The following is a 20,277-nucleotide window of genomic DNA, read 5'->3' as shown; positions in this document are numbered from 1 at the left end:
TTAGCCTAAGTCTTTTAGTCGTTTTTAACCGCCACAACACAGACCAAGGAGTCAAAGACCACGTAGTCCAATACACAAAGCCTAACACCTCATAACCTTGTTATAACCTGATCAAATTCGTGGATGATTTTAAAGATAAAATCCAGCTCAGCACGGCCAGAGTAAAGCTTTCATAGAGCAGGATTGGTAGAACGTTACTAAAAACTGCTGTTTTTTTGAACCGCCACAAAACAGACCAAGGAGTCAGAGAATACGTAGTCAAATAGTCAAACGCTAACACCTTATAACCTTGTTATAACCTCGTCAAATTCGTGGATGATTTCAAAAATAAAATCCAGCCCAGCACGGCCAGAGTTAGGCTTTCCTAGTGCGGGTTTGGTAGAACGTTACTAGAAACTGTCTTTTTGAACCGCCACAAAACAGCAAAAGAAGTCAGAGACCACGTAGTCAAAGACACAAAACCTAACACATTATAACCTTGTTATAACGTCACGAAATTCGTGGATAATTTCAAAAATAAAATCCAGCCCAGCATGGCCAGAGTTAGTCTTTCAAAGTGCGGGTTTGGTAGAACGTTACTAGAAACTGCTGTCTTTTTGACCCGCCACAAAAACAGACCAAGAAATCAGAGACCACGCAGTCAAAGGTACAAACCCTAGCGCCTTATAACCTTGATATAGCCTCGTCAAATTCGTGGATAGTTTTAAAAATAAAATCCAGCCCAGCACGGCCAGAGTTAGGCTTTCGTATTGCGGGTTGGCTGTGACTAGGACCGTCAACTGTTACTAAATACACGATGTTCTTCCTCCAAACACTGAACTTTTATATTGATAGGCTCTGTGAACTCTGTAAAAATAATTGTATAGAAGATGAAAAACATTTTGTTCTGGAATGCCCATTGTACAGAGATCTACGCATCTCTCTCTTTAACACTATTAAACTGGGCCAGAGATTTACAAAGTTAACAAATGACGAACTGTTTACATACATAATGCCATCGTCTAAACACCTGGTGATTGAGAAACTCTGTGAATTCGTGTACGCATGTCTCAAGAGGAGAGAAGAAACTAGTAAGCTATAATTGTAAGCTCTAGAGTTAGATGACTTATAGTATACAGTAGCTGTTTGTGTTGTTTTTTTTCTTATAACTCCCTATGTACTAGTAACATTTCCTAGTACAATTCCCTATGTACTAGTAACAATTCCCTATGTACTAGTAACATCCAATTTGTTTTATCATCCAGTGCATTTAGCCCGGAAGGGCATGAATATGCAATAAATATCATTGTCATTGTCATTATATCCCAACATATAATCACAGGACGTGTTGACGGCCCACTCAAGTTTTTCAGCTCATATTAATGACGCCACCAACACAGGGGACAATACTCATTTTCACCTGAGTGAAGTGAGGAAAGTCGTGTAAAGTACCTTTGCCAATGGCACAAGATCGGTGGCATGTCATGACTCGAACCCGGGACCTCTTGGTTCAGAGTCGAGCACTCTTCTGTTGCGCCACATGACCCCACTAGTGAGAATTTTGCGTCTAGGAATGCCATCATAATACTAGACTCCACCAAACAAACACCACGGGTTCAAGAACACTACAATAAGCCAAATAGGGAGGATATTTGGCGCAGAGCGGGAGCGTAATCTTAACGAAGACTGACTCTCCTGGTCACATATTTTTTCTGCCGAATTATATGGTAATAAGGAACTGGTTTATTGTCAATTTGACTGAAATTGTCCACAGTTTGCAGCCACATGAGTGGCTGAATTGATGTAAGGACATTACAATGATATACAAGTAGTAGACGTACAGAATTACAACTCACACCGATACGCATTAAAATACACACTAAAATAACGCATTAAAATGATAGTATTGATGGTGTAAAATAACATAGTATTAGATCTTGTTTGAAATTAGAAATTGCTTAAAATTTGGGTCGATTAAAAGTCAATTTCAATATTACACGTATTACATTCTAGTTGACCGAGGAGTTAAGCAATCTGACAATGTGGGGAATGCTGGTATTGTAGAAGCGAACAGTTCTAGCACACCCCATCCGCACCCCCGTAGGAAGGCCTGCTGGTGACTACTAGAATGCCCTCACTTGTGACATATAGCGCCGGGGCCTAAGAACGACTACCACCACCACAACAAGAAATGTTTGGAACAACAAGGCGTGGGGTCGTAGCGGCAGAGTTTTCGACTCGGAACCCAGAGGTCCCGGGTTCGAGTCCTGACATGCCACCGATCTTGCGCCCTTGAAAAATACACTTTACACCTCACTTAACTCAAGTGAAAATGAGTATTGTCATGTTCCGTATTTGACCTCTATCTGCGTTGGTGACGGCATAAAATAAGTTGATATAACTTGAGTGTGCCGTCACCATGTCCAGTCATGAAATGTTGGAATAAAAAGAAAAATCGTGACTCACAACTCTGAACAGGATGCCTGAACGGTTTCTAGCTGCAGTCCAGGACACGGAGAACGTCAGAGCTGCTCGGCCGCCCTGTGTGTGGTTCTGGGTGCACGCAAGTTTGGGGCTTTGTACTCTGAAATCCCGGCGAACAAGTTTCTGATTTTAGCTTCGATCGTGTCTTAACTGCGCGTGCGTATCACGCTTTGGGTGGCGTGGGTGTACCGTACCGTGTATAAAGATTAACACCAAGAGCTTTATATATTCGATTACTTTACAATTAGACAAGATATGTAAGAAAATGTGAAAATAGGACACGTTTAAACACTTGATGCCATGCAAGAACGAATGTACAGTATAGACAAACTATGTAATTATGTTTCCAAATGTTTCAAAAAGAGAGATCTAGAAGAAAAGGCAACTTACAGTAGATGATAGGTACTATATACTAGTAGTATTGTAGTTGTAATATATAGACTCCTAGCACTTAGCATTAGAATATAGCGTTTCAGTATGCAATACTCATGTTTTTATTTTATCGACCACATTTGGTCATATTTGTGCATTTAGCCCATTTGGGCAAGGACATGCAATAAAGATTCAATATAATAATTGTATTGTGGTGATGATCTGGCACGAAGAAAATTCATCTAGCAGTCTGAGTTAGGACCACGCACAGAAAAATGATAATCTTGTTAATAAAACCAGCATGTTATTCATATAATTAGTTCATACCATAGGAAAAGTTGTTTGTAGTGTTACTAGTACATGTTGCGTTAGCCTGAGTGCCATCCTCCATACAACCACGTGGTAGCCAGTGACATTAAGGCCACACAACACAGTACCTATGGGCGAACCCCAAAAGGAGTACGGGTACAAAGTAGTGCTGCACAATACTAGAGAAAAATGCCGAGATTGTTCTGTGATTGGCATCGAGATGGAACCTGTGGTAAATGTTAGAGGAATACGTCAGTTTTGAGACTGTAAAAGTTGAATTATGGTGCGTGTTCAGTCGGCGTAGATTTGCGCTTTAACCCTCAACAGAACACCTTCTCGGACTGATTAATCTGTACACCTGGGGTCCGCGCGGACCCCAGAACAGTTTTTTGCTAATTTTTAGAAATTATCAACATGCTACCAGGTCAGTTGTTTTGCAAACTAATGTGGGAACCTCTGTGTCCACATTACATACAAAAATCATACATTTTGAACTTTTTCTATTTTTTGGTGAAGAAAAGAAGACAAGAAGAAATACCCGATTTTTAAACCCATTTCAGACTGAAGGGGCTTTTGAGGCCCAACTTTGATCTCAGATAGCGGCTAAACGGCTTGCGCTAGAAGTATCAAATTTGGAGACCTTTCCTAAAATGTCTCTGGGAAAAAGTTCATATTAGTTTAATACTAGTAAGTTGATGTTTTTTTTGTGTTGCCATGGCAACGGGTTTCTAGCAGGCAGTTTTTTTTTAAATAGAAGTAATTTTGGTTTAAACATAAAACATATATTAAATTACACTTCTTTTCGAACATTAATAACATCTTACATAATTAAATATAAGTTAAATCATTTAATATGCATAGAATATGCTAATTTGATAACGTCATTGGTCAAAATCCAAGATGGCGGACTATGTTATTATATGACGTAATAATTACACCAAAGTAATTAAAAATTAATTCTATTACCACACCATTCTCTGAAAACTTGGTAGACATACAATGAGTGCATAAAAACATATAAAAACGGAAATAAGGTAATGTATAAGAACGCCAGTGTATCCATTATGATCGATAGCTTCTGGGGTCCGCGCGGACCCCAAAAGAAAATCAGATATAATTTTTTTTATAAATGGTAGAAACGGAGTTTTCTGCACTGTATTGAGAGACAACTTTGTGGGTGACAATTACCTAAAATTTCAGAAAAAAATCTTTAGAAACAAAAAAGATATTACAGAATATATAGTGCTGGGGTCCGCGCGGACCCCAGGTGTACTGTTTAGGGTTAATACTTGTACTGACTAGTACTGTGCGTCGGCTGCAGTTCCATGACCTCCGCAGTGGCGCTAATAAAGGAGGGCGTGAGAAGAGAACTAGCCGGCAAATTTAAGCTCATTTTCACATATTTTGTACACTATACCCTGAAATTAAACATATCAAAATTCTGAACCTTGCTTGTGCACCTTACTATGATTTTCAGTGAGTCGAAGTGAGTCACTTTGGGGTCCTTAACTACAGAAATCCCCATAGGGAGAAAACTGTGTTGTGCCGCCTTGAATTTAAGGAGCCGGTGTCACCGCGATCTCGCCCCCAGCGATTTCGCCCTCCTGTAGGGGTGAGATCGATAGCGATTTCGCCCCGCCTCCGTAGACCTCGCCCCTCCCCTCGCCCCTTAGTTAATCTACTCTTTTACACCGTACCACAGGTATGGCAGGTACAAAAATTTGATTAATAATTCTAACGATATTATTACGGGTTCAGTTGAAGAAAGAAAGTAACATCCTTGGTTGAAACTTGAAATATACTCTCTTTTTATGCTCAACAGTATACTTTAGGCATATCAACAACACAGGATTTGAGCTGATCATTTGTAAAATAGTTTTGAGAGTGTTTACATGCAACATGATTCCGCAAATACAACGAAAATACTATGATTAGAATTATTTATCAAATTTGTGTACTTTAACGGAATTTTTCTTTTAAATAACTGATTTTTTGTGCGGAGCGAAATCGCTAAAGGGGGGCGTGGGGGGGGGGGGCAAATCCCTAGCGGGGAGGGTGAAATCAACTGGGGGGGGGGCGAAATCGCTGTGACAACGGCAGTAACGAAGTTCGAAGGCCAGACTTAGAATCGTATAGGTACGACTCGTAGGAAGAAGGTAGGTATGTGAGTTGAAACGTGTGTGTTGGGGATCTACTAATGTGTACTTTAGACATTAGGAACGGATTGGAAATGTGGAACTTGAAAAAAAGGCAGCGTAAGTAAAATAAGAATATAGCATCTAAGTTCTTATAACGTAAGATTGGACAAATAGTTTAGCTTTGTGTAAAATAATAGATGTTGTAATGTCTCAGGCATGTTTTCGTTTGGCGGGTTTGGTAACGGTTTTTCCTTTTTCGTTGCTTTATTTATAAGAAAAAAAAATGAAAATTGTACTGAAACTAAACACATGGGGTATAACTAAACCAAGCGAAACAAGGAAACCATCTACAGAAGTATCTGTATCTGTATAACCGCCTTTCGGCGTAACACACCAGCTTCGCAGGCACGCCGCGCGGCGGCAGCTGGCTATATTGCATTGAAGGACTTGCTATACATCTAACCTTTGAACATTGCTAAAAGCTATCTAGTGATGATGCTCCCACATTATACTTGGTGACAGTGAGTTACACTCTAGAGTAGTTTAGGCCATGTTGATTTGATTATATGGATGACATCCGCGAGCGCATGACTTTTCGACCGTTTCCAAAAAAAAAGTTTTCAACCATACTGTAAATCATACAAAACAGATGAGCAAAAATATACCATAAGTTACAAAAAAAATTAATAAAAACTATACCAATGTCGTAGAATGCCAAAATCAAACGAAAAAAGACGAAATTGTAAATAAATGTACTTGAAGACTAGATTATTCGCCAAACCATATTCTGTGCCATTTGCTCAACCCTCATGACCACGTAGATTTCATAATGAAAAGAACTTTTTTTTGCAAAACTTTTTTTTATTCGCACGCGCGCATCAGTTTTGGGGCTCCCGTGGGATGTCATCCATATAATCAAATCAACTTGGCCTTAACGGAAAAAATGAGCCTTTGAGCACCTCAATCCTTGATTGATAACGACGGTATTTGAAGGCTAGGCATGACTATTTCTTGTTATGTCTTGTTTGACCCCTGTTGTAGCGTTGGATGCCTAACACTTTTCCTGTCCAACATGAGGTCTGTTACAGATAAACTGTCCAGGTTACGAAGCACATGGTAGCAAGAACATGGTTTAACAGTGAGTTTTAATTCATGAGTTTACCATCCCCAGGATGCATTGCAAATTCTGGGGTCGAAACCTCATTTGCATAGGACAGGAAGGCATCGGAATGATCCTGGTGACGTGAAACAGCTTGTTTTTCAGTGTGTTTTGAGGTGTTGGGGCATTCTATGCTCAACATTAATCAAATTACTGTGGGTCGAATCTGACATTCTGGACCTGCTCTCCAAGTAGACGTTTTCTATTCTCCTTTTTTGGAGACACTCTAATCTCCAAGCAGATCCCTTTCGGTGGCAAGACAGTATCCATGTGCATTAGCCACAGGAGTTTTGCCGGCCAAATCCTCTGGCTAATGGATACTGTCTTGCCACCGGAAGGGATCTGCTTGGAGATTAGAGACACCCCTAGTTGGTATGGAATGTATTGTAGGCCATTCTGATGGGACCTTTGCTTTTATAGTGTTATGATATGTCACTTATTCGCAGCGTTCTTGAATACGGCCACGTACTGCTGGTAGGTTGCAGCAAGGAACAATCGGACAGCATCGAACGTGTACAGAAACGGGCCCTCCGTATCATCTCTCTTGGCGGTAGACGATCAGTTCCTAACCTACCCTCCTTGAAGGAAAGAAGAGATGCAGCAGCTGTAAAACTCTTCAAGGACATGTTAAAACCGGAACATCCATTGCATGACCTTGTGCCGCCCCAGAGATGTACAGCCACTGGCAGGCAATTAAGGAACAATCAGGAGTTTACGCTTCCGAAGGCCAGAACTGAACGTTTAAGGGGATCATTCCTACACATTGCAGTCAAACTATACAATAAGTCTGTTTCCTAGACTAAGCTTTGGATTCAGTGCTCTGTTTAATGTTGTAGCTAGCATTTGTGGTAGCCGCCTGCATATTGTTACCCAGCATATTGCATAAGTGTTGTAAAAAATGTACGCAATTCAGGGTATATGTGTGATTGTATGTATCCCTGCTGATTGTATGTTTTGAGGAAGAAATAAATTTGTAGATAAAAGTGGTAGGCCTGATAGCCATAATGAGAGTTGGAATAAGAGACACACACAGTGCTGTTGCCATTTTACTCAGGGTCCTCTCCAGAACAGACTCTGTCAATACTGTAACATGAATAGAATAGAAGATGAACAAGTTAACACTTTATTTTAGACCGTACTTTATATTCTAATGAAAGATCTGTCCTTTTTAATCATATCAAAGAGAAGTTCCCATACTTTGAACACCTAAGCGCAAATGATAAATTTATATTTTTGATGCGTCTAGACAAACCCTGTATCACAAACATGATCTGCTCCCATATTTTTCACTGTACAAAAAAGCGAGAAGAAGTTGACCTGTCTGTATTAGCTCAGTGACTAGAACACTACGTATTAGCCTAGTATAGTACCCTTGTATGTTCCTTATGTATGTATGTCTAAGTCAAGTAGTGCATCTTTTGTCTCCAATTTTCTATATACGTTTGTTATGTGTCTGTCATACTCAGTATCTTGACCTGTACCTAGCCCGTCGTGGCATGAATGTACAATAAAGGTATTTCAATTTCAATTTCAATTTAATGATAATTGTGTCAAGTTACATTCGGTCTACCTCAGGACTCTAACAGCACTGTAACAGTCACTTTTGTTGCATTTTAACGTCATTTTAAAAGTTTAATGGTAAAAGATTTTGCTTTGCTGCTGATAATGTTTCATGTGATTTGAATAAAATAACTACTTGAACATTGACAAGCATAAAACATAAATGTTGTCTATTGTATTTTCTCTATAGCATAGCATTGTCAGCAAATAATGGAACCACAGAACACAAGGTCATCGATTTAACCCCTGCCTTTGTACACTATCATTTTTAACTGGCTCTAACATGTCAAAAAGTATTTAACAAGTGCCGTGAATGACTTAAAAGTACACATCATTCACTTTATGCAAGAAAAACAGCAAAAAGGAGAATAACAAACCGTAGAACGCCTAGTCAAGAAAGATGCCGGTGTGCAATGGCGATTGCCTCGGTTATTGCCGCTCACATGTACCTGTACAGTTCTACACAATGTGCTTTAACCCTACCGGGGCGGGGGGGAGGGCTAAAAGTGCCCGCGCCAACTTTAATGTCACCTAGCGTCTGAACGGCTAGCGCTAAAACGGCTAAACTTGGTGACTTTTCCTAGAATATTGTTGGCAACAATTCTCTATCATTGGAATAAGATAATATTTTTTGTGTTGCCATGGCAACGGGTTTCTGACAGGCATTTTTTTGTTGAATACCATTAAGTTTTCAGGGAAAAACCTATCTAGACGGTTTTGGCAAATAAAATCATTAATGACGTCATCATGACGTCATATTACGTTATAATGACATAAAAATTATACATATGATAAATTTTTACTAGTGCACCATCCTCTAAAAATTTGGTGGTCATACGACATACCGTTCGCGAGTTCTGAGGGGGGTCAAAAGAACTCCCCCCCCGGTCCCCCCATGCCAAAAAAAGCTCGGTCTAGATAGGGTTAAAGCACGCTACCGCTATGTAACCATTCACCATTAGGAGTCAGAGCGACTCCAGTGGCACACCGCCCTTTGACTGGTCCCAGTTTCTGTTTGAAAGTCCCGTCAGGCGCGAACACCTGCACACGGCCGTCCCCTCCGTCACTGACAAAATGACACTGGCGCCTTGCCGCACTGCTCGGTTTCAAAACAGCCCTGAACCATCTCTACTGAGTCTGCTTAACACGAACAAATAATACGTTGTAAATCAACCACACTCAGATGTTTTGTTATTGTGATATTTTATTTTAATCGACATTTTTAATATTTCGTAATATTTTATGCTATTCGTCATATTGAGTTGTGTCCTATGTAAGTGAAACGTATTTCAGCCTGATGGCTGCAATGTTTTACCATTCATTCATTCATTCATTCATTCATTCATTCATTCATTCATTCATTCATTCATTCATTCATTCATTCATTCATTCATTCATTCATTCATTCATTCATTCATTCATTCATTCATTCATTCATTCATTCATTCAATGATGTTGCCTGCCTTGTCGAATGTTACACTTTCTGGTCCTTGAAATTCGCCAGCATTGTCACCTTGTCTACGAAAATCAAACTTCAGGTTTCCGTCAAGGCCAAACGCGAATACTTTGTGTGCTTCGCGGTCTGTTACGAACATCACATCACGGGACTAGTCTACCGACACGAACACTGGCTCCTGTAACTGCCCCTCGTCGATCTCCCGTAAGAGGCTCCCGTCAGGCTGCGAGAGGAGACAGGAGTCTTCCCTTGAATCTGGGCGGTTTGCCACCACCATGCGCCCGTCCTTTAGTACTGTCATACCGTGTGGATCACATGCAGTCCGGCGTCATCCTCCCATGGCAAGGGCAGCGGCTCCGAATTCCTTCTCCACCCCTTGTGGAGAAGGAATTCGGAGCCGCTGCCCCTGCCATGGGAGGATGACCTTGCGAGGCATTGTAGAACTGCGCGCAATGCATAATCAAATTATGCCAAATACTACTAAGTACCACAGAACTTTCTTAAACCCATCCTTTCCTTTCTTGTTCATTCTTGGCTGCATGATATCTCATTTCTATCACACTTAAGTCTATATGAAGGTAGAAAATCTGTAAAATTGGCCAGCTAGAACAGTAGTGTTGTACAGTAGTAATTATCTGGCGTAAGGCTCTTAAACTTTTAAACTTTAAGTCTCAAAGGCCAGGTAGGACTTTTTTGATGCTCAGGCAAATATGATGCGTGGAAACGACTTCAGGGGAATGCTACATCCTGTTTGTAACATTTCCGTCTGGACGAACACAGGTGGCCATTTCATTTAGAACGAAGTCAAAAACATATTAACCATATTTGGCAAGGCAGGTTACTGATTTTAGAGAGAAGTATTCTGACTGTGCAAGCGTTCCATTATTGTCTTCTATTTTTACAGAATGACAACAAGAAGCCATCGGTGACAATTCTCCGTGAAGTATTATATATTGCAACAAAAAGAAGTAGCCATTGGCGGCAATTCTCTGTGAAGTGTGATAAATCGAACAAAGAAAAATTGTTTAAACGCGCGTCGGCTCAGTCATCTTAAGACGCAACAACCAATCAGAGATGCGAAATGCCGACACGTGACGCGGGATTTGCATACAGTCTAAACAACGGGGAAGGGCGCGCGATGCCCGAAATATTTTTGCGTCAATATTCAGCGCCGTGTTTCAAGAGATTAATATCGGGAAACAATTTCTTTTCTCGTTTTGAACGCATAAACATGCATTTACGCTAATCTAGTATGATTCAGGGTTACTTTTTTTTACCTGCCATGGCCAGATTATCTTAATATGTGTGTATTGTGTGTACAATCTACAGAAAGAGAAATGTAAATCAGGTCCGATCATCCGATTTTCACGTTTCGGTTTTTTGGACTCGGTTCATGAACGTATTTTAGTTTGGCTCCTGGAATGTGCGAATGTGCGAAAAAATGACTCCCGGGACTGTCTACAGGGAACACTCGCATATTGCCCAACATTCGCGGTGTATCAGGACAGCGCGACAGGTCGTCATTAGCGCAGTCCCTGTAATTAGTAACAGTTGCACATCACTCCGGCCGAAAGCATGATTGTGTAACACAGGCTACTTCTTCATATACCGGCTCATACTACAAGACGCCTTTACAACTAGCAAATCATAAAATTACCCGATCTACTAGAGGCAGAACACATTGATGGGTTGCTCAAAAATATTGTCCATGTTTACAAAGAGCTGCTCCACTAACACTATGGAGCGGCCCAACCCAAAAATATTGGCCAGCATGCTCGTTGCTAGGACGACCGGCCAGTTGCTACGTGGCACGCCGCCACTAGGTCGCCACAGCCGACCAATTTGAAATCGATAGGATTACGTCATCGGTATTTACATTTCGTAATGTTGACCTCTGACCACCCCACATTTCCGTCCCCATCAGCCTGACCGCGACTTATAATTACTACCGGTCACATAAACGGGCGACAACATTATTTCAACGACATGGGGATGTTTCGAAAATAACCATTTACTCCAATATCAAAACAGCTACGGTAAAAATAAAAAGACGTGCATCATCCCGGACATAATGCCACACCACATGCGAAATTACACAGAAATGCGACGTACGGAAGAATGCGTTTTGGCTGCGAACATCTTCCAAAAAACTTGGCATCTCTTAAGAATGGGCTAAAACATCTGGAACCACTTATCAAAACCACCCCGTATCTGCATGAAGTTCCACCCCCCACTGCTATTCCAAACAACGCGTTTTTCTGGACCATTCCAATTCGCCTCGTAATTGTAGGGGTGCGTCTGCAATATTACATTGACCGCGAAAGCAGCAACGGCAAAAATACACATTCGTGCATCAACACGGGCATGCCCGCAGACGGCGTATAAAATTGCGTGCCGATTACACAAAGAGAACCCAGTGTTTTGACTGCAAACATGAAAAATCAGCCGATCACAACACTCCGTCCGGAGGTCCTGACCTCCTTCACGGAGTAATAATGTAATAAGTGAAAGAGTGGGAAGCTATTGATAAGGAAAAGTTCCCGGGCAATCTATAGTTGGTTCCTAATACGTACATCTTGTGTCTAGCTCAGATATATAAAAGTGAAATAAGGACAGTGTACCCGTTATAGTTTGTAAACCATTATTTTGCTAATAACGTATAAAACAGCAGGAATTTAAGTAGTGCAACTTTAGCCACACTGACAATGTTTGCAACACTGGTAATATCTATTGGTGAATTTAGAACGCATCAATGCAGAAGCAACTTCTTCATGCTAGATCAATTCATTACAATGTATCAAACTTATTAGTATTACAAATGTATTGAATGAAGGCACCTTGCAATCCTATGTACAAAATGACATTTACTTGGGATTGAAATATTTTGTTCTTTCAAGTTCCAAACTACATCAACCTACATCTATAATGATAGTTCCAAGCCAACTGGTTACATTGCTCCGATTGGAACCAACATGATAGAGAAGGCCTAAACGAGGTAATTGTCTAAGCCAATGAATATGAAATTGTACATGGCCACTAATAGATGAGGTCACTGTTAAGTCTTTTTGGTTTGGAATACACACACACACATGTACAGTACTGATCAAAAGTCTGTGGACCAGAATCAGCGATAAGGAATCTGACATGAGGGAGAGTGGACTCGATCTGGAGTCAGTCAATCAAGCCACAGGCCCTCAGCAGGTTTTGGTGTGACTCTTCCCAGTACTTGGACTCCAAAAGCTCCTTCTTGTACTCTGCTGCTTTCTTGAATTCCCATGTGGAGTAGTCCAAGCTATCTTCAATCATCTCCGCCCATCGCTTTGCAGTTTCTTCTAAGTCGGACTCCCTAACGCTTGTTTTCACGATCCTGTGCCTCATGTCTGGAGAGCACTTCTCCTCCTTGATCAAGTCCTTGATCATGTCTGCTAGTCCTGACTTGTCAGAGATGAGTACGGGGATGCCTGCTGCGATGGCCTCCAGACCGATCAGTCCGAACGGCTCGGCGCGGGACGGCATCAGGACCAGGTGGGCCTGCCGCATGTCCTGAGCGATGTCCTCCTGGGTTCCACATGGCAGCAGGGTGGGTTTGATCTTACCACTGTGCAGGTTCTCTTCCAGGATTCTCTTGCTTGCTTCAAAATCATTTTCATCTATCCCGCGAACACACAATCTGATATTTGTGATCTTTTCTGCAACCTCCCCCATGGCCCGTGCTACTAGGTCATGGCCTTTCAGCTTGTCAACTTCGGTCACTCTCCCGACAGACAGCACGACTTTCTCTCCTCCTCCTGGACTAACAGAGATGGCTTCAAACACTGGGGATGGTCTTGGAAGAAACAGGAAGTGTTGGCTTGGTTTGCTTTCTCCAAGTGACTTGTACTTTGTCTCGAAGTAGTTGTAGATCCTTTTTCCCAAGGAGAACACGGCATCTGCATTTTTGGCATCCTCAAGGATGTCTTCCATCATCTTCCTTGCGGCCATCGCCCTCTTAGTTTCCTTGTAGTACTCGGTGTCTTCCGGCATGTCGTGGTTAAAGAGGATTAGTTTTGCCCGTTCACAGTGGTTCTCTTGAATGCTCTTTGCAGCGCCACTTGTGACATCTGCATGGCCCACAACGCACTTAATATTAGTTGGTATATCTGGGTAATGGAAGCTGTGGTAGTCGGTTAACCATTCCAAAGATGGCTTTTTCGTTTTCCTTGCTTTTTGGAAAGGCAAATGCAGACGAACACCATCCTCTTTAGCACACCTCTTGTCTTCTTCAGATGCTTGCAGAGCTGTAGCATGAACTGTAGCACCATGGAGTTTCAGAAACTGTGCCACCTCACGGTTGGTTGTAGAGGGACCTCCATGGGACGTGCCGTACTCGTGGTTAACCAACAGAACAGACGTGAACTCTGCAAATGAGAAACAATTATCTTATGACTAACTTTGTTAACAAACAATAAAGTACATAATAATGCATGAAACAAACTTTCATCGGTAAAATCATATGTCAATGTACATCTAGCAAAGTACGCAAGGTACTCACTTGTCCTCTGCACCTTTATTGTTGGATCACTGCACTCCCCACCGCTGACAGTTACAGCACTGATGGTATACTCAGTTCCTGCTGTTAACGTAGTGAAGGTGTGTTCCAGTGGGCCTCCAGGGTTCACACTTTCAGTAGGGTTGGTCACACCCGTGTCAGGACTGATGCTGATGTCATAGCTGTCTTTGGCTCCTGCTGCTTCTGTCCAGATGATCCTGATGCTGTTTTCTGTTGTTTCAGCAATGGTGATCGGGCCAGGCTGGGCTACAGCTGGAGAGATGGAAATGGAAAAACTGTCAATGCTTGACTCGAATTTCAGCATCATCTAACACTAGAGTAGTACATTTTTTTATAACGGAGTGGTTCAATGCAAGGCCTTTACAACCACTTCTCGACATTGAACTAGAAAGATGAGAGAAACATGGCTATGACAAGAGTGGCGGTGAATGTTAGATTTGAAAGCCTGTAGATTGTAGGTTGGTGGGAAACACTTGTCAGGGAGGGAATTCCAAAGCTTGGCCGTACGTGGAAAGAAACTGTCACTGTGAACAGATTTCGAACAAGGAATTTGGACGATGAAGTTATATGGGCTAGTGGAGAACGTGGTGGAACGCTTAAATGTGCAGCTAAAAGTCACAAAACCAAAGGATTGTGAGAATCATTGACACATCTAGCCATTCAACTACAACGCAGGGTGCTCACTTGTCCTCTGTGTCTCTATTCTTGCCACACTGTTTACCCCAACACTGACAGTTACAACACTGATGGTGTACTCAGTTCCTGCTGTCAGACCAGTGAAGGTGTGTTCCAGTGGGCCTCCAGCGTTCACAGGTGCACCAGGAGCAGTGGCACCATCAGTAGGAGAGATACTGATCCTGTAGCCGTCTTTGGTGCCAGCTGCTTCTGTCCAGGTGATGCTGATGCTGTTTTCTGTCACTTCGGCAATGTTGATGGGGCCAGGTTTGGCTGCATCTGCAGAAATTGGAACGAATGATTCCATCACTTTCAGCACTATGTAAAACCAGAGTGGCACTGTCTAGTCCCAAAAAATAGCAGAGCTGTAAAGAAAGTACAAAATTGGATACATCTAGCATTCAATGCAGGGAAGCGGTACTCACTTGTCCTCTGTGTCTCTGTTCTTGCCACACTGTTCGCCCCACCACTGACAGTTACAACACTGATGGTGTACTCAGTTCCTGCTGTCAGATCAGTGAAGGTGTGTTCCAGTGGGCCTCCAGTATTCAAACTTTTACTAGGACCGGCGACACCATCATTATTAGAGATGCTGATCCTGTAGCTGTCTTTGGCGCCAGCTGCAGCTGTCCATGTGGTCCTGATGCTGTTTTCTGTCACTTCAGTAATTTTTATGGCACCGGGCTGGGCTACAGCTTGGGGCATTGGAATGATGGAAAAGTTGTCAATGCTTCAATCACATTCCAGCATCATTTAAAACTAATTTAATAGTGGTAGTTCCTGATACCAAAAGAATAATCAAGCTTTAAAATCGTACATCGATGCATCTAACCAAGTACAATGTATGGTACCCACTTGTTCTCTGCGCCTTTATTGTTGGAACACTGCACTCCCCACCACTTACAGTTACAGCACTGATGGTATACTCAGTTCCTGCTGTTAACGTAGTGAAGGTGTGTTCCAGTGGGTCTCCAGCGTTCACACTTTCAGCGGAGTTGGTGAAACTAGTGTCGGGACTGATGCTGATAATGTAACTGTCTCTTTTGCCAGCTGCCTCTGTCCAGGTGATCCCGATGCTGTTTTCGGTAACTTCAGCAATGTTAATGGCACCAGGCTGGGCTACAGCTGAAGGTATTGGAATGATAAAAAGATGTCAATGCTTCAATCACATTTCAGCAGCATCTAACACTAAAGTAGTACAGCAAAAAGTGGCAAAACCAAAGAATAGTGTATTTGTGAAAATCATTAATACGTCTCGCCATTCAAGTACAATACAGGGTACTCACTTGTCCTCTGTGTCTCTATTCTTGCCACACTGTTCGCCCCATCACTGACAGTTACAACACTGATGGTGTACTCAGTTCCTGCAGTCAGACCAGTGAAAGTGTATTCCAGTGGGTCTCCAGGGTTCACACTTGCACTAGGAGCGGTGACACCATCAGTATTAGAGATACTGATCCTGTAGCTGTCTTTGTAGCCAGCTGCTTCTGTCCACGAGATCCTGATGCTGTTGTCTGTCACTTCAGCAATGGTAATGGGGCCAGGCTGGGTTACAGCTTGCTTTGGTCGCTTTACCAAGGGGCCACTGTTGCTGGATTTTCTCTTTCCACCTGTAATCAATATGAGATGGTTAGGCATTATAAGCTATGTTATGTTATGTTATGTTATGTTATGTTATGTTATGTTATGTTATGTTATGTTATGTTATGTTATGTTATGTTATGTTATGTTATGTTATGTTAGCGACTGTAAGAACACACAGAGTGAGAGAGTCAGAGAGTCAACAATGAGGGACGTCATCTTCGAAACCGAAGGACCGCCTTAAGCAAAGTAAGCATGTTAGCGACTATCGTCATACACATTTGAAGACTCAGGCAGAGGCAAAGAAGCATGGTACAAATTAATTTTTTTTACTTTTCTTTGGTTGTATCTGGGACGCTTTGCTCCTGACAACCACAGCTTCATCCTCTTGTTGAACCTGACTTGTCTCTCCCTCATCTGCAATGGACATATGTCAACACTTAGCTAAGAGTTTCATGAAATCCGTATATGGAAACCACCATCTCCATGGAGCCAAAAGGAGACAAAGTGCAGGAAACTACGGAAGTAAGTCTGTCTAGCGGAATAATGCGGTTTTATTTGTTCGACTGTCGCTCTCCTGAGCCTCTGCATTAATGATAAATTGATGTGTACAAGCTATGTTGGATACCTGTGTGGTTGTTCCTGTCGCTGTACTGCTCGACTGCTTCATGCGTTCGTGACAATGTCTCTGTGCGTGGTTCTTCTTGTTCCGATAAGACTTCCTCCATTGTTTCCTCCAATTCATCTGGCTCCTCTGTAAAGCAGATTTGTGCGGATGTATAATATGTTACAGCGGAGGCCAGTTTAACATTTCATTTTCAACAGACTTACGAGGTAACATGGTCGGTTCTACACTATTGTTGGTTTTCTAAATATACGGTTTCTATAGGAACAAGTAAATATCTAAAAATGACTACATGTATGTACCTGCATGTAGGTCTAATCACTGTAGTGAGGTATCCAATTTCTTGACCAATGATAGATGATGTGCTGAATTAAGTATTTTAGAGCTAAGAATAGTTAGATAGTTAAGTTTTGTGCCTTACCCGACATTCCTGAATTATGAGATCCTGTGGACCCACTGTACCCAGCGGCCGTGTCGTCTGTGGGCAGGCTTCTCTCACCGAAGGCCTGACTCCGACGGTAGTTGGCGATAAAATTCTGAATGGGCATTACAGATAACATTATCTTACAGATAACATTGTCCTGCCTATATTAATTTACAACTGATTATCATCAAAAAGACAACTCACCCTCACTTGTTGTGCTGTTTTCCCGCTCTTCTTTGCTGCTTCTTCTATCAAAGGACTATTTTTAGACGCCACGGTCATTCCTCTTTCTTCATAGAACCGGACGAGTACAGGATCGTGCCCCTTCCTACGTTTGGAGACTCCCTGTTTACATGAACAGTGGGTTTTTATTGATAGGGCAGCAATTCCATAAGATAAAGATATTCTATCAAGCACACTTCAATGTACCGTAGCTGAAATTTGACATGTATAATGATATATGTACATGTTTCTATAGATAAGTCACAGCCCTATTTCTGAATCACCTATGATAACTGGAAGTGGGCCAGGGTGCCCTCGTAGCTGAATGTTTTAACGCAATGTTGATGATCATGCCTGCCAAGTGGAATGAAAAATCGTCGAGTTTTAAATTTCAGCATACGTACGTGGAACGCATTCACTTTATAACATCGTCAAATGGTTGGTAAATATTAGCCACAGCATTACATGTTTGAAGAGATTCATCAGTCATGTATAGATTAACAGTTAGTAGAATATTCGTCAATCAATGACTTTTTTGAAAGGTAGCAAACACGTGCCTCCAAAAAATCAAGAAACATGTAAGACCCACATAAAGATCAAGGAGGCAGTCCACAGTCAGTTGCCTTGGAACGTGCTGTATAATGGAACGAATCGTAATGAAGGTATGGAACTGCCCAAGTCCTATTTACCTCTACTCCGTAAGGAGGCGGGGGAGGCCAGAAGATCTACACAAGTCTCGATCTGGTCTCGTGTTCTCGCAAGAATAGGTCACTCCGTGATAAAGACACATTTTGGACGTCGAAAATTTGGAGGTGCGTGTATGCTACCTTTCTAAACAGTCACTTATTGATGAATATCTACTGTCAAAGTGTTTGAGAATGCATTACAGTTTTCTTTACTTTACGATATAATACTTCATCATTTTGTATTACATAATTGTTGTAGAGACTCACATCATTGTGTTGTCGCGGAAGCTTCAGTATTTCCTTTTGACTCTGACTGACTCGTTCTCTCTCATAATCATTGTTCCTGATGTCCTCATCTGCAGATTGAAATTGTGAATTTTATGGATAAGTTTTAATCAATTCCATAAGTGAGATAATTCATTGTAATCTTTATCATTAAAGAGCCTACCCACGTAAATACCAAGAAATGTTAGACTGAAAGTCTGCCAGTTATAGACTGAATATCCAATATATTCCATATTTAACTAGAAAGGCCAATATTTGCTTTGGAGCAAATACAGCGATGGGTTCACCACATTTTACGACATGGCAGGGAAAGAATGAGAAACACAAGGGAAAACAATGATTTACATTGATATAACTATAATATGAAGTAACATACAACTAAAACAACAGTTGGATAGCTATTCCCTACTTTATTGGTTAGGATTTTTAATTGCATAATGCAAACTGTTGATTTTCAAAAATAAAAAAAAAACGTTACATGCCCCGCATTCCAATGCTGGAGCAGAAAAGTTTGAAATACCTACCAAAACACTTGAATAAAGACATACTGTCAGTATGGAAATGCTCTGTGCAGGTGTTATTAACAATCACATAAACTATGAAGCCATACATTGAATAAGCTATACATATAATATGATTATCATAACCTTTATTTTTAAAATCATGCCAGTGAGCTAATTGCATGTACAGAGTGAAAGAAAGTAAAGTAAAGCAGTAGAATTTCTGTACTAGCTATGATAGTACTTCATATGATTCGTCCTCATCGTCATCATTCAATGTGGTCTATCTCTTGCTACTAGTGACTGGTAATACCTCTGTAGATTCTTCACACTGGCAGAGTACCGTACTCCTTCTCTCTTGTCAGCTCAATACTTTTGTGACAACATCAAAGTGATTTTAGTTTGTATGTTGGAAAAATACAAAAGACTAACATTCTAAGTTATTGACATTCTTGAGTAAGAACAATCAGTTTTTGAATGTTAAAAGCAAAACAACGAAAATAAAAAAATAGTTGTAATTGTTAAAATGCAGAATTGTTAAAATCGTTAAAACTGATAAAATTGTTAAAAATTATAAAATTGTTAAAAATGTTAAATTGCTAAAAATATTTATGTCCGATGCACTGGGGTTCGAACTTGCAATGCCTGGGATTGCCGCCTTGCGCGTTTCCAACCGAGCTAACTCGGTGCGATACACATCACTCACTGCATTGTATGTCATAAAAAGTAAACAGCATGGCGGTATCGATCGCCTAAAGCCACCAAGACTTTCAACTATTAACTACGGGGTTTCCTTCTTTATCAGGTTTGCTTTTGAACCACCTTGATGTTACTTAACTATCAACCCGGCTAGCAGAAGCCGCCGGCTCCTTGATATTACAGCCGCTCCCTGTCCATCTTGTTTACACGCCGGGCGCAGGTCATTGACCTCCAACTTGCGTTGTTCCAACAGAGAAGAGCAAAATGTCTGGCTCCCGCAGAACGTACCGCACTCTCCCGCTGGACGTACCGCACTCTCCCGCAGAACGTATCGCACTCTCCCGGAGGACGTCCCGCACTCTCCCGAGGGAAGTCCCGCACAGCGTCCTGCACTCTCCGCAGAACGTCCCTCGAAAATTGATGCGTATTTCGTGGCCTGTGCTGTACCTACCAAAACACTTGAGTTCATACTGTCAAAATGGAATGGCTTTGAACAGGTGTTAATTGAGTTAATCCAATCAAATCCAACAGCCAATCAGCAAGAAGAAAAGATTAGGCTGCGTCAGGTTCATGC

The 20,277-nt window shown here is 41.5% G+C and overlaps 2 protein-coding genes across 3 annotated transcripts in view; both read right to left on the bottom strand.

The window, feature by feature from the left end:
* Positions 1 to 12,053: 12,053 nt before the first annotated feature.
* LOC109471340 lies at positions 12,054 to 17,646 on the bottom strand. 2 transcript variants are annotated; one of them, XM_019770627.1, is made up of 10 exons: positions 17,516 to 17,646; positions 17,309 to 17,423; positions 16,891 to 17,016; positions 16,596 to 16,679; positions 15,968 to 16,291; positions 15,537 to 15,806; positions 15,107 to 15,376; positions 14,691 to 14,960; positions 13,989 to 14,258; positions 12,057 to 13,854 (listed from the first exon to the last, which is right to left on the bottom strand). In XM_019770627.1, exons 1-10 carry the CDS (start codon positions 17,591 to 17,593, stop codon positions 12,629 to 12,631), a joined length of 3,033 nt encoding a protein of 1,010 aa, XP_019626186.1. In that variant the 5' UTR covers positions 17,594 to 17,646; the 3' UTR covers positions 12,057 to 12,628. The 2 variants fall into 2 exon arrangements, with proteins under 2 accessions (XP_019626187.1, XP_019626186.1); XM_019770628.1 differs by lacking the exons at positions 15,107 to 15,376; positions 15,537 to 15,806 and having other exon boundaries at positions 12,054 to 13,854.
* A 235-nt stretch (positions 17,647 to 17,881) lies between these two features.
* LOC109471332 (26S proteasome non-ATPase regulatory subunit 10-like) overlaps positions 17,882 to 20,277 on the bottom strand; it is a 7,769-nt gene continuing 5,373 nt past the window's right edge. The window contains exons 12-13 of the mRNA XM_019770621.1: positions 18,466 to 18,575; positions 17,882 to 17,887 (exon numbers count right to left, since the gene is read on the bottom strand). Of these exons, the coding sequence (XP_019626180.1) occupies positions 17,882 to 17,887; positions 18,466 to 18,575 (116 nt within the window). The remainder of the gene's footprint in view (positions 17,888 to 18,465; positions 18,576 to 20,277) is intronic.

The sequence above is a fragment of the Branchiostoma belcheri genome, unplaced genomic scaffold (genome assembly GCF_001625305.1).
Source record: "Branchiostoma belcheri isolate BF01 breed outbred unplaced genomic scaffold, Haploidv18h27 scaffold249, whole genome shotgun sequence".
Taxonomy (NCBI): domain Eukaryota; kingdom Metazoa; phylum Chordata; class Leptocardii; order Amphioxiformes; family Branchiostomatidae; genus Branchiostoma; species Branchiostoma belcheri.
Note: the sequence above shows the minus strand (reverse complement) of the source record. Positions and strands in the feature narration are given on the sequence as shown.